The sequence below is a fragment of the Ranitomeya imitator genome, chromosome 6 (assembly GCF_032444005.1).
Source record: "Ranitomeya imitator isolate aRanImi1 chromosome 6, aRanImi1.pri, whole genome shotgun sequence".
NCBI lineage: Eukaryota > Metazoa > Chordata > Amphibia > Anura > Dendrobatidae > Ranitomeya > Ranitomeya imitator.
This window is the reverse complement of record NC_091287.1, coordinates 200,775,888-200,788,717: the sequence shown is the minus strand read 5'-3', so window position 1 is coordinate 200,788,717 and position 12,830 is coordinate 200,775,888. Positions and strand designations below refer to the sequence as shown.

At 43.8% G+C, this 12,830-nt stretch overlaps 1 protein-coding gene across 3 annotated transcripts in view; it reads right to left on the bottom strand.

Annotated features, from left to right (window-relative positions):
* Nucleotides 1–12,830, bottom strand: part of LOC138642334 (protein Shroom4-like) — a 1,359,201-nt gene that overhangs the window by 1,109,490 nt on the left and 236,881 nt on the right. For all 3 annotated transcript variants that reach the window (XM_069730433.1, XM_069730435.1, XM_069730434.1), the window contains one exon: nt 86–217. In XM_069730433.1, coding sequence (XP_069586534.1) covers nt 86–141 — 56 coding nt within the window. In that variant the 5' untranslated portion in view covers nt 142–217. The remainder of the gene's footprint in view (nt 1–85; nt 218–12,830) is intronic.

The following is a 12,830-nucleotide window of genomic DNA, read 5'->3' as shown; positions in this document are numbered from 1 at the left end:
ATCGCAATGCTGGATGTTTACTCTTCATTAATTACGTAGACTAATTATGAAGTATCTGGGGTTACTTTGAAGCACATAAACTCACCTAACTTCATTGCTAGATTGCCAGGACATACTAAAAGCATTTGATGGATACTGCATGCTCGCTACATCAGGGTGGACCTCAGAGAGCTTGGCAAGGTGCCATGAGTGGGGTCTGGCAACTACAAGACTCCTCCTGAACAATAAACAGAATAATTTAAGGCGTTATTAGACAAACTTTTATAGTATAAAAACAAACTCAGCAAAACCATAAAAAGGAAAACAAAATGCAAAACATTACATTATAACATTTCTCTGATCCAGCAGCTGCAATAATTGTTTGTAATCTGTATCTGGAAGTTAGGAAGCAAGAATTGATTGTTGTAACTTAATTTTTCTTGTATGGGCCCAAGCCCTTATCGGTGTGTAAAGGAGTGGAAAGATGTCAGGGACCCCCTCTGAATACTTGGTGTCAAAATATTTTATTGACCTGTTTATCTTCTATGTGAGCTACATGAGTCTGATTAGGTGGGGAAGAGAGTTAATAGCTGTGCAGCCAAGACGGTGAGATGGGTTACAAGTAGTGATATGCGAGCACTAAAATGCTCGGGTGCTCGTTGCTCGGGTTGAGCAAATTGAAATACTCGGGTACTCGACCCGAGCAACAAGCCCAATGTAAGTCTATGAGAGACCCGACTATTTTTACCGCGATCCCCCCGGGGGTCCTTTTAAGGTCTAAAAACATCTGAAAATTATGGAAACACTGCTCAAATGACACAGAAACATCATGGAGATCACCCCTGGAAGCATTTCTGACTCCTAGGTCACAGCTGTAAGCAATGTTGTTAGAGTTTCACGCCATTTTTACAGGTGCACCAAAAAACATGCAAAAACGAAACCAAAATGGATTTTTCTGGGAAATATGTGAAGGTACATCCTTTCCAGGGTAATGACTTGTATATAAGACAAAATAATTAACCCCAGACCAAAATGTTCCTCCACCTTTTGGGCTATGTTCACGCGCAATGTTTTTGATGGGTTTTACAACTTTAACATTACTTTCAACCAATACAAATGCATTCACTGGGAAATGTCATTGTAACATTTAACACCCCTAGCTGGCCATGTGGTGTGTGACACATAAGGAGACCCATCTTGTTTCATTTATGAAGGAGGGACACTTAAAGTCACAAAGCCTACTTTTAGAGGGGCATCAGGCAGCATTAATAGTCTTAAAAGGCCATTATTAAATAGTGGGTCTCCTATGCTGTTATTGCCATGCAGTGAGTGGCTGGGCTGCCAAGAATTACGACGCACCCCAATACCCCTTTCATGAGAGGTACAGGAGGGCCTCCTGAAAAATGTTGCATTGAGAGCAAGGCCTGCCCTGCTACCCAGTCATATGCACCCAATAAGCCTTTGAACCCAGGTACTGGATGGCCACAGGAAAACCCACTTCACATTCTTCAGTTGGTCCTGCCATACTGTTTTCTTAGGCTGGGTTCACATTGCGTTCAGTGACACCGTTAAACGGACTATGTTGCACCGCGGCATAACGCGTCGTAACGTAGTCCGTTAACGCCGCCATTGAATGCAATGTCGGACGCATCGCTAGCGCACGCCCACAATGGGCGTGCGCTACTGATGCGCCGTCATTTTAGTGACCCAAGACGCGGGCTGCAGTGTCACTGCTAGCGCAGATGGAGCTAGCAGATGCTACATCTGCGCTAGCGCTGGGCAAAGTCGGCACTTGCGTTAGCGCAGTCCGTTTAACATATGCGTTAAACGGACTGCACTAACGCAATGTGAATCTAGCCTAATGTATTAACAGCAAGGCCTGCCCTGCTACCAAGTCATATGCACCCCATTAAGCCTTTGAACCCAGGTACTGGATGGCTACAGGAAAACCCACTTCACATTCTTCAGTTGGCCCTGCCATACTGTTTTCTTATGCATTGAATGCAAGGGCCACCTTGACCCAAATTTGCATGCACACTCATTCCCCCTTGGAAGAAACATGGAGGAGGGCCTCATTAAAAAAAAAAACTGTCCCAAAGGAGCGGGTCTCCTAGACTCGTAATGCCCATACACTAAGTGTATGGGCTGACAAAAATTTCCCCATGAGGGTACATTTTTTAAAACACTACTATGGGGATCAGACACCCTTGTCAAAGAATTGACTGTCTGTAGCAGCATGGAACACGTGAACCCTGGTGATCTAGTGGCGGAGAATGAATAGACATTTTTGAAGGCCTCATTAAAAACTAGTCCCAATTTAAAGGAGCGGCTATCCTAGACTTGTAATGCCCATACACTAAGTGTATGGGCTGACAAACATTTCCCCAAGGGGATACATTTAAAAAAAGCTACTATGGGGATCATAGTCACCCTTGCAAAAACACGGACTGCCTGTAGCAGCACAGAAAACGTTAAGGCCACGTGCACACGTTGCGGAGTACAATGCGGATTTTTCCGGACTGATTTTTGTAAATCCGCAGGTAACTCGCACTGTGGATTTCCTGCGGAATTACCGTGGATTTACCTTGTTTTTTTGCGGATTTTGTGCAGATTCCACCTACGTTTTTGCACCTGCAGATTGCTATTATGGAGCAGGTGTAAACCACTGCAGAATCCACACAAAGAATTGACATGCTGCAGAATAAACAACAATACGTTTCTGCACTTTTTTTCCGCAGCATGTGCACTGCGGATTTTGTTTTCCATAGGTTTACATTATACTGTAAACGCAAGGAAAACTGCTGCGAATCCGCAGCGGGCAATCCACTGAGGATCCGCAGCAAAATCCGCAACGTGTGCACATACCCTTAGCCTTGTGATCTAGTGATTGAGAGTGAGGAGACATTGCTGAAGGCCTCATTAAAAACTAGGCCCCATGTAAAGGAGTGTGCCTCCTACACTTGTAATGCCCATACACGCAGTGCATGGGCTGACAAACATTTCTCCAAGGGGGATACATTTTTTAAAAATATACTATGGGCATCATAGACACCCTTGCCAAAGCACGGACTGCCTGTAGCAGCACAGAAGACATTAAGCCCGGTAATATAGTGGTGGAGAATGAGGAGACATAAAGATAAATTATAATGAAATCAAACAAATAAATAAAGGATGTGAATCCACCAATGAAAGTAAATAACAAAAGGGAGGGGCAAACACAGGTTTATAGATTTGAAGCCAGAATGTGTCCAACGAGATATGTTTGTCCCTAGCAACAGCTCAGAGACAGGGCTATAAATAAAAATATAATACAAAAGCCTTTGAATAATTTTCTATTGTAGAGGTATACACTACCTCATTAGAGGACTATTAAATATGAGGAGAACTTGAGTCATAATTGTATCTCTAAATATAAATATTGTATTATGACTCTTTAAGCCCTTCTCCTTGCGGGTGGCGGCTGTTTATCGCCCTCCAGGCTCCTCCCGCCTGTTTCTAGACCACTTTGCCACCTGGCTTACTCACTTTCTATCCTGTGACATCCCCACCCTCATCATGGGAGACTTTAACATCCCCATCAATGATTTCCTCCCAATCTGCCTCTCATCTTCTCTCTCTAACTTTTTCATTCGGCCTCTCACAGTTTACTAATTCTCCTACGCATGAGGATGGGAATACTCTGGACCTGGTTTGCTCCTGTCCCGGATCGCTGCACAACTTTACTAACTCCACTCTCCCGCTCTCGGACCACAACCTTCTTTCCTTCTCTGTCAAGAAATGTCTCCTTACCCAGGATACCCCCACTTACCACACTTATCGGAATACACGTACCATTAATAACCAGCAGCTTATGGACAACCTCCACACATTTTTAGCCCCCATCTCCTCCCTCTCCTGTCCAGACTTAGCATTGTCACACTTCAATATTACACTGAAGAATGCCGTAGATGAAACAGCACCTTCTAAACGCAGAAAGACCCGACACAGACAACGGCAGCCCTGGCACACTATGCAAACACGCTTTCTTCAGCGTTGCTCAAGGTGTGCAGAGCAGCAGTGGAGAAAATCTCTCTTAGCAGAAGACTTTATCCACTATAAGTTCATGCTCAAAACCTATAACTCTGCCCTTTATGTGGCCAAACAATCCTACTTCACCACCTTCATCAACTCACTATCCAACAACCCAAAATGACTTTTTGAAACCTTAAACTCCCTCCTGAAACCTAAAGTACAGGCCCCCATCACCAATCTCAGTGGTGAGGATCTGGCCACTTATTTCCTAGAAAAAATCAACCACATCCATCAGGAAATCTCAGCCCAATCTCCTCAGTGCCTGGATCCCCTTCCCTGCCGCACCTCAAGCTCACTAGACATCTTTGAGCCTGTTTCAGAAGAAGTTTCCAAGCTCCTTACTTCTGCTCGGCCTACAACCTGCAACAGTGACCCCATTCCTTCACCTCTCCTGCAGTCTCTCTCACCAGTGGTCACCACTCACCTGACTAAAATATTTAACCTCTCTCTTCAGGTATCTTTCCCTCATTTAAACCAGAACTGCACTGCTAACTACAGACCTGTCTCTAACTTTTCCTTCATCTCTAAACTCCTGGAACGCCTGGTCCACTCCTGTCTTATTCCATATCTCACGGATAACTTTTTTAATTTCCGCTCTTTACACTCCACTGGAACTGCCCTCACTAAAGTCTCTAATGATCTAATAACAGCTAAATCCAAAGGTCATTGCTCTCAGCTGATTCTCCTGGATCTATCTGCTGCATTTGACACTGTGGATCACCAGCTCCTTCTCACCATGCTCCGCTCCATAGGCCTCAAGGACACAGCCCTCTCGTGGTTTTTCTCCTACCTCTCCGACTGCTCCTTCACTGTATCTTTTGCCGGCTACTCTTCCTCTCCTCGTCCCCTTACTATTGGGGTTCCGTAGGGCTCAGTCCTAGGCCCCCTCCTTTCCTCTCTATACACTGCCCCTATTGGACAAACAATCAGCAGATTTGGGTTCCAGTACCATCTCTATGCTGATGACACTCAATTATACACTTCTTCCGCTGACGTCCCCCCCCCACCCTAATTCAAAATACCAAGGATTGTCTGTCTGCTGTCTCTAACATCATGTCCTCCCTCTATCTGAAACTAAATCTCTCCAAAACTGAACTACTTGTGTTTCTCCCTTCTACTAACCTCACTCTACCCAACATCGAAATTACCCTGGAGGGTTCAACCATAACTCCCAAGCAGCATGCCTGCTGTCTTAGGGTCATATTCAACATCGAACTTTCCTTTACTCCCTATATCCGATCACTCGCTCGCTCCTGTCACCTGCATCTTAAAAACATCTCCAGAATCCGGCCTTTTCTCACCTTTGAAACTGCTAAGACTCTTACTGTCGCTCTTATTCATCTGGACTACTGCAACTCTCTTCTGATTGGTCTCCCTCTTACCAAACTTTCTCCTCTCCAATCCATCTTGAATGCGGCAGCCAGGGTCATATTTCTGTCCAGCTGCTTCACCGATGCCTCCATCTTGTGCCAGTCATTACACTGGCTACCCATTCACTACAGGGTCCAGTATAAACTCGTTTCTCTCACCCACAAAGCTCTCCACATTTCTGCACCGCCTTATATCTCCTCTCTCATCTCTGTCTATTGCCCTACACGTGCCCTCCGTTCTACAAATGACTTAAGACTAACATCTCCCGTAATCCAAACCTCGCACCTCCGTCTCCAAGACTTCTCTCGTGCTGCGCCAGCTCTCTGGAATGCACTTCCTCAGATGATCAGACTGATACCTAGCCCTGACCTATTCAAGCGCGGTTTAAAAACCCATCTCTTCAAACAAGCCTACCACATCGACTACTCAGTAAACTAACCTTGTCCTGTTCCCTCCTTCCAAATATTATCTGCATGTGAATCTGCACCCTACTATTCATCTGTCTCCACACCCTCCATGCACACGATAACTGCACTTGATACTTGACTATTGCACTTAAAGGGACACTGTCACCTGGATTTGGAGGGAACAATCTTCAGCCATGGAGGCGGGGTTTTGGGGTTTTTGATTCACCCTTTCCTTTCCCGCTGGCTGCATGCTGGCTGCAATATTGGATTGAAGTTCATTCTCTGTCCTCCGTAGTACATGCCTGCACAAAGCAATCTTGCCTTGCGCAGGCGTGTACTATGGAGGACAGAGAATGAACTTCAATCCAATATTGCAGCCAGCATGCAGCCAGCGGGTAAGGAAAGGGTGAATCAAACACCCGAAAACCCCGCCTCCATGGCTGAAGATTGTTCCCTCCAAATCCAGGTGACAGTGTCCCTTTAAACACACGGGCTGATGACTGAATCATGCAGCTTTATATGAAAATCCCTTTTTATTATAATTGCCAGACCTGAAATAACAAGCACTTTTCAGCTATTGTGTCCCCCCATTTCCTTGTAGATTGTAAGCTTGCGAGCAGGGACCTCACCCCTAATGTCACTGTTTAAATTGTCTTAAATCGTACTGAATTTATTTTCTGTACATGTCCCCGCTTAATTGTAAAGTGCTGCGGAATATGTTGGCGCTATATAAATAAAAATTATTATTATTATTATTATTATTATTATTAAGGGTAGACATTTACCGCATAGACTAAGTACAAATACATATAATAGGATATGATAAAATAGTGTGACCCCCCCCCAAAAAAAAAAAGAGGAGTTACAGTCACAGGGTGGATCAGGACAACATATTATGCTAAATAACAACATATACATATAGAAAGCAATGCATATAAGCAATATAACTTAAACAGGTAGGACAATCACTTAGTCACTTATTTGTACCATGACTAATCAGTACAACTACATTCTATAATAACAGGGTCTGTACTGTTATTATCGTAGGGACTGTTCCTGTCAGACTAATCTGATCAGCTTCTATGAAGAGGTGAGTTCCGGATTGGACCAAGGGAACCCAGTGGACGTAGTGTATATGGACTTTTCAAAAGCTTTTGATACGGTGCCACAGAAAAGGTTGATGCATAAAATGAGAATAATGGGGATAGGGGAAAATATGTGTAAGTGGGTTAAGAGCTGGCTCAGGGATAGGAAACAAAGGGTGGTTATTAATGGAGGACACTCGGACTGGGTCGCGGTAAGCAGGGGGGTACCACAGGGGTCAGTATTGGGTCCGCATCTTTTTTACATATTTATTAATGACCTTGTAGGGGGCATACAGAGTAGAATTTCAATATTTGCAGATGTCACTAAACTCTGCAGGGTAATCAATACAGAGGAGGACAATTTTATATTACAGGATGATTTATGTAAACTAGAAGCTTGGGCTGATAAATGGCAAATGAGCTTTAATGGGAATAAATGTAAGGTCATGCAGTTGGGTAAAGCAAAAAAGATGTATAATTATGTGCTTAACCCCTTTACCCCCAAGGGTGGTTTGCACGTTAATGACCGGGCCAATTTTTACAATTCTGACCACTGTCCCTTTATGAGGTTATAACTCTGGAACGCTTCAATGGATCCTGGTGATTCTGACATTGTTTTCTCGTGACATATTGTACTTCATGACAATGGTAAAAATTCTTTGATAGTACCTGCGTTTATTTGTGAAAAAAATGGAAATTTGGCGAAAATTATGAAAATTTCGCAATTTTCCAAATTTGAATTTTTATGCAATTAAATCACAGAGATATGTCACACAAAATACTTAATAAGTAACATTTCCCACATGTCTACTTTACATCAACACAATTTTGGAACCAAAATTTTTTTTTGTTAGGGAGTTATAAGGGTTAAAAGTTGACCAGCAATTTCTCATTTCTACAACACCATTTTATTTTAGGGACCACATCTCATTTGAAGTCATTTTGAGGGGTCTATATGATAGAAAATACCCAAGTGTGACACCATTCTAAAAACTACACCCCTCAAGGTGCTCAAAACCATATTCAAGAAGTTTATTATCCCTTCTGGTGCTTCACAGGAATTTTTTGAATGTTTAAATAAAAATGAACATTTAACTTTTTTTCACAAAAAATTTAATTCAGCTCCAATTTGTTTTATTTTACCAAGGGTAACAGGAGAAAATGGACCCCAAACATTGTTGTACAATTTGTCCTGAGTATGCCAATACCCCACATGTGGGGGTAAACCACTGTTTGGGCGCATGGCAGAGCTCGGAAGCGAAGGAGTGCCATTTGACTTTTCAATGCAAAATTGACTGGAATTGAGATGGGACGCCATGTTGCGTTTGAAGAGCCACTGATGTGCCTAAACATTGAAACCCCCCACAAGTGACAACATTTTGGAAAGTAGACCCCCTAAGGAACTTATCTAGAGGTGTGGTGAGCACTTTGACCCACCAAGTGCTTCACAGAAGTTTATAATGTAGAACCGTAAAAATAAAAAATCATATTTTTTCACAAAAATTATCTTTTCGCCCCCAATTTTTTATTTTGTCAAGGGTAAGAGAAGAAATTGGACCCCAAAAGTTGTTGTACAATTTGTCCTGAGTACGCTGATACCCAATATGTGGGGGTAAACCACTGTTTGGGCGGATGGGAGAGCTCGGAAGGGAAGGAGCGCCGTTTGACTTTTCAAAGCAAAATTGACAGGAATTGAGATAGAACGCCATGTTGCGTTTGAAGAGCCACTGATGTGCCTAAACATTGAAACCCCCCACAAATGACACCATTTTGGAAAGTAGACCCCCTAAGGAACTTATCTAGAGGTGTGGTGAGCACTTTGACCCACCAAGTGCTTCACAGAAGTTTATAATGCAGAGCCGTAAAAATAAAACAAAATTTTTTTCCCACAAAAATTATTTTTTTAGCCCCCAGTTTTGTATTTTCCTGAGGGTAACAGGAGAAATTGGACCCCAAAATTTGTTGCCCAATTTGTCCTGAGTGCGATGATACACCATATGTGGGGGGGAACCACTGTTTGGGCACATGGGAGGGCTTAGAAGGGAAGGAGTGCCATTTGAATGCAGACTTAGATGGAATGGTCTGCAGGTGTCACATTGCGTTTGCAGAGCCCCTAATGTACCTAAACAGTAGAAACCCCCCACAAGTGACACCATTTTGGAAAGTAGACCCCCTTAGGAACTTATCTAGATGTGTGCTGAGCGCTTTGACCCACCAAGGGCTTCACAGAAGTTTATAATGGAGAGCCGTAAAAATAAAACAAAAATTTTTTCCCACAAAAATTATTTTTTAGCCCCCAGTTTTGTATTTTCCCGAGGGTAACAGGAGAAATTCGACCCCACAATTTGTTGTCCAATTTGACCTGAGTGCGCTGATACCCCATATGTGGGGGGGAACCACTGTTTGGGCGCATGGGAGGGCTCGGAAGGGAAGGAGCTCCATTTGGAATGAGGACTTAGATGGAATGGTCTGCAGGTGTCAAATTGCATTTGCAGAGCCCCTAATGTACCTAAACAGTAGAAACCTCCCACAAGTGACACCATTTTGGAAACTAGACCCCCTAAGGAACTCATCTAGATGTGTTGTGATAGCTTTGAACCCCCAAGTGTTTCACTACAGTTTGTAACGCAGAGCCGTGAAAATTAAAAAAAAAAATCTTTCCCCCCAAAATTATTTTTTAGCCCCCAGTTTTGTATTTTCCCGAGGGTAAGAGGAGAAATTCGACCCCAAAAGTTGTTGTCCAATTTGTCCTGAGTACGCTGATACCCCGTATGTTGGGGGAAACCACCGTTTGAGCGCATGGCAGAGCTCGGAAGGAAAGGAGCGCCATTTGGAATGCAGACTTAGATGGAATGGTCTGCAGACGTCACATTGCGTTTGCAGAACCCCTAGTGTACCTAAACAGTAGAAACCCCCCACAAGTGACCCCATATTGGAAACTAGACCCCCCAGGGAACTAATCTAGATGTGTTGTGAGAACTTTGAACCCCCAAGTGTTTCACTACAGTTTATAACGCAGAGCCATGAAAATAAAAAATCTTTTTTTTCCCACAAAAAATATGTTTTAGCCCCGAGTTTTGTATTTTCCCAAGGGTAACAGGAGAAATTGGACCCCAAAAGTTGTTGTCCTATTTGTCCTGAGTACGCTGATACCCCATATGTTGGGGTAAACCCCTGTTTGGGCACACGGGAGAGCTCGGAAGGGAAGAAGCACTGTTTTACTTTTTCAACGCAGAATTGGCTGGAATTGAGATCGGACGCCATATCGCGTTTGGAGAGCCCCTGATGTGCCTAAACAGTGGAAACCCCCCAATTATAACTGAAACCCTAATCCAAACACACCCCTAACCCTAATCCCAACAGTAACCCTAACCACACCTCTAACCCAGACACACCCCTTACCCTAATCCCAAACCTATTCCCAACTGTAAATGTAATCTAAACCCTAACTGTAACTTTAGCCCCAACCCAAACTGTAGCCCTAGCCCTAACCCTAACCCTAATCCTAACCCTAGCCCTAACCCTAGCCCTAATCCTAACCCTAGCCCTAACCCTAGCCCTAACCCTAGCCCTAACCCCAACCCTAGCCCTAACCCTAGCCCTAACCCTAACCCTAGCCCTAACCCTAGCCCTAACCCTAGCCCTAACCCTAACCCTAGCCCTAACCCTAACCCTAGCCCTAACCCTAACCCTAATCCTAACCCTAGCCCTAACCCTAGCCCTAACCCTAGCCCTAACCCTAACCCTAGCCCTAACCCTAGCCCTAACCCTAGCCCTAACCCTAGCCCTAGCCCTAATGGGAAAATGGAAATAAATACATTTTTTTAATTTTTCCCTAACTAAGGGGGTGATGAAGGGGGGTTTGATTTACTTTTATAGCGGGATTTTTAGCGGATTTTTATGATTGGCAGCCGTCACACACTGAAGGACGCTTTTTATTGCAAAAAATATTTTTTGCGTTACCACATTTTGAGAGCTATAATTTTTCTATATTTTGGTCCACAGAGTCATGTGAGGTCTTGTTTTTTGCGGGACGAGTTGACGTTTTTATTGGTAACATTTTCGGGCATGTGACATTTTTTGATCGCTTTTTATTCCGATTTTTGTGAGGCAGAATGACCAAAAACCAGCTATTCATGAATTTCTTTTGGGGGAGGCGTTTATACCGTTCCGCGTTTGGTAAAATTGATAAAGCAGTTTTATTCCTCGGGTCAGTACGATTACAGCGACACCTCATTTATATTATTTTTTTATGTTTTGGCGCTTTTATACGATAAAAACTATTTTATAGAAAAAATAATTATTTTGGCATCGCTTTATTCTCAGGACTATAACTTTTTTATTTTTTTGCTGATGATGCTGTATGGGGGCTCGTTTTTTGCGGAACAAGATGACGTTTTCAGCGGTACCATGGTTATTTATATCTGTCTTTTTGATCGCGTGTTATTCCACTTTTTGTTCGGCGGTATGATAATAAAGCGTTGTTTTTTGCCTCGTTTTTTTTTTTTTTTTTCTTACGGTGTTTACTGAAGGGGTTAACTAGTGGGCCAGTTTTATAGGTCGGGCCGTTACGGACGTGGCGATACTAAATATGTGTACTTTTATTGTTTTGTTTTTTTTATTTAGATAAAGAAATGTATTTATGGGAATAATATATATATTTTTTTTCATTATTTTGGAATATTTTTTTTTATTTTTTTTTACACGTTTGAAAATTTTTTTTTTTACTTTTTTACTTTGTCCCAGGGGGGGACATCACAGATCAGTGATCTGACAGTTTGCACAGCACTCTGTCAGATCACTGATCTGACATGCAGCGCTGCAGCCTTCACAGTGCCTGCTCTGAGCAGGCTCTGTGAAGCCACCTCCCTCCCTGCAGGACCCGGATCCGCGGCCATCTTGGATCCGGGGCTCGAGCAGGGAGGGAGGGAGGTAAGACCCTCGCAGCAACGCGATCACATCGCGTTGCTGCGGGGGGCTCAGGGAAGCCCGCAGGGAGCCCCCTCCCTGCGCGATGCTTCCCTGCACCGCCGGCACATCGCGATCATCTTTGATCGCGGTGTGCCAGGGGTTAATGTGCCGGGGGCGGTCCGTGACTGCTCCTGGCACATAGTGCCGGATGTCAGCTGCGATAAACAGCTGACACCCGGCCGCGATCGGCGGCGCTCCCCCCGTGAGCGCCGCCGATCGCGCTGGACGTACTATCCCGTCCATGGTCATAGGGGCCCACCCCACATGGACGGGATAGTACGTCCGATGTCAGAAAGGGGTTAATAGCCATGGGTGAGCACTAAAATGCTCAGGTGCTCGTTGATCGGGTCGAGCAGATTGGAATACTTGGGTACTCGACCTGAGCAACGAGCCCAATGTAAGTCTATAGGAAACCCGAGTAATTTTACAGTGATTCCCCCCGGGTCCTTTTAAGGTCTAAAAACATCTGAAAATGATGGAAACACTGCTCAAATGACACAGGAACATCATGGGGATCGCCCCTGGAAGCATTCCTGACTCCTAGTTCACAGCAGAAAGCAATTTTTTCCGAGATTCATGCCATTTTTCCCGATGCCACAAAAAACGCATTAAAAGAAAAACCAAAACGGGTTTTGCTGGGAAATATGTCAAGGAACATCCTTTGCAGGTTAATGACTTGCCTGTAAGGAAAAATATTTAACCCCAGACCGAAAATTTCCTCTCCCACTTGGGCTTAGTTCAGACACAGCGTTTTTTAAGTGTTTTTCAACTTTAACATTGTTTTCAACCACTACAAATGCATTCACTGGGAAATGTCATTGTAACATGTAACAACCCTAGCTGGCCATGTGTGTGACACATAAGCAGACCCATCTTGTTTTATGTAGGAAGGAGGGACTCTTAAAGTCACAGAGCCTATTTTTACTGGTGCATCAGGCGGCATTAA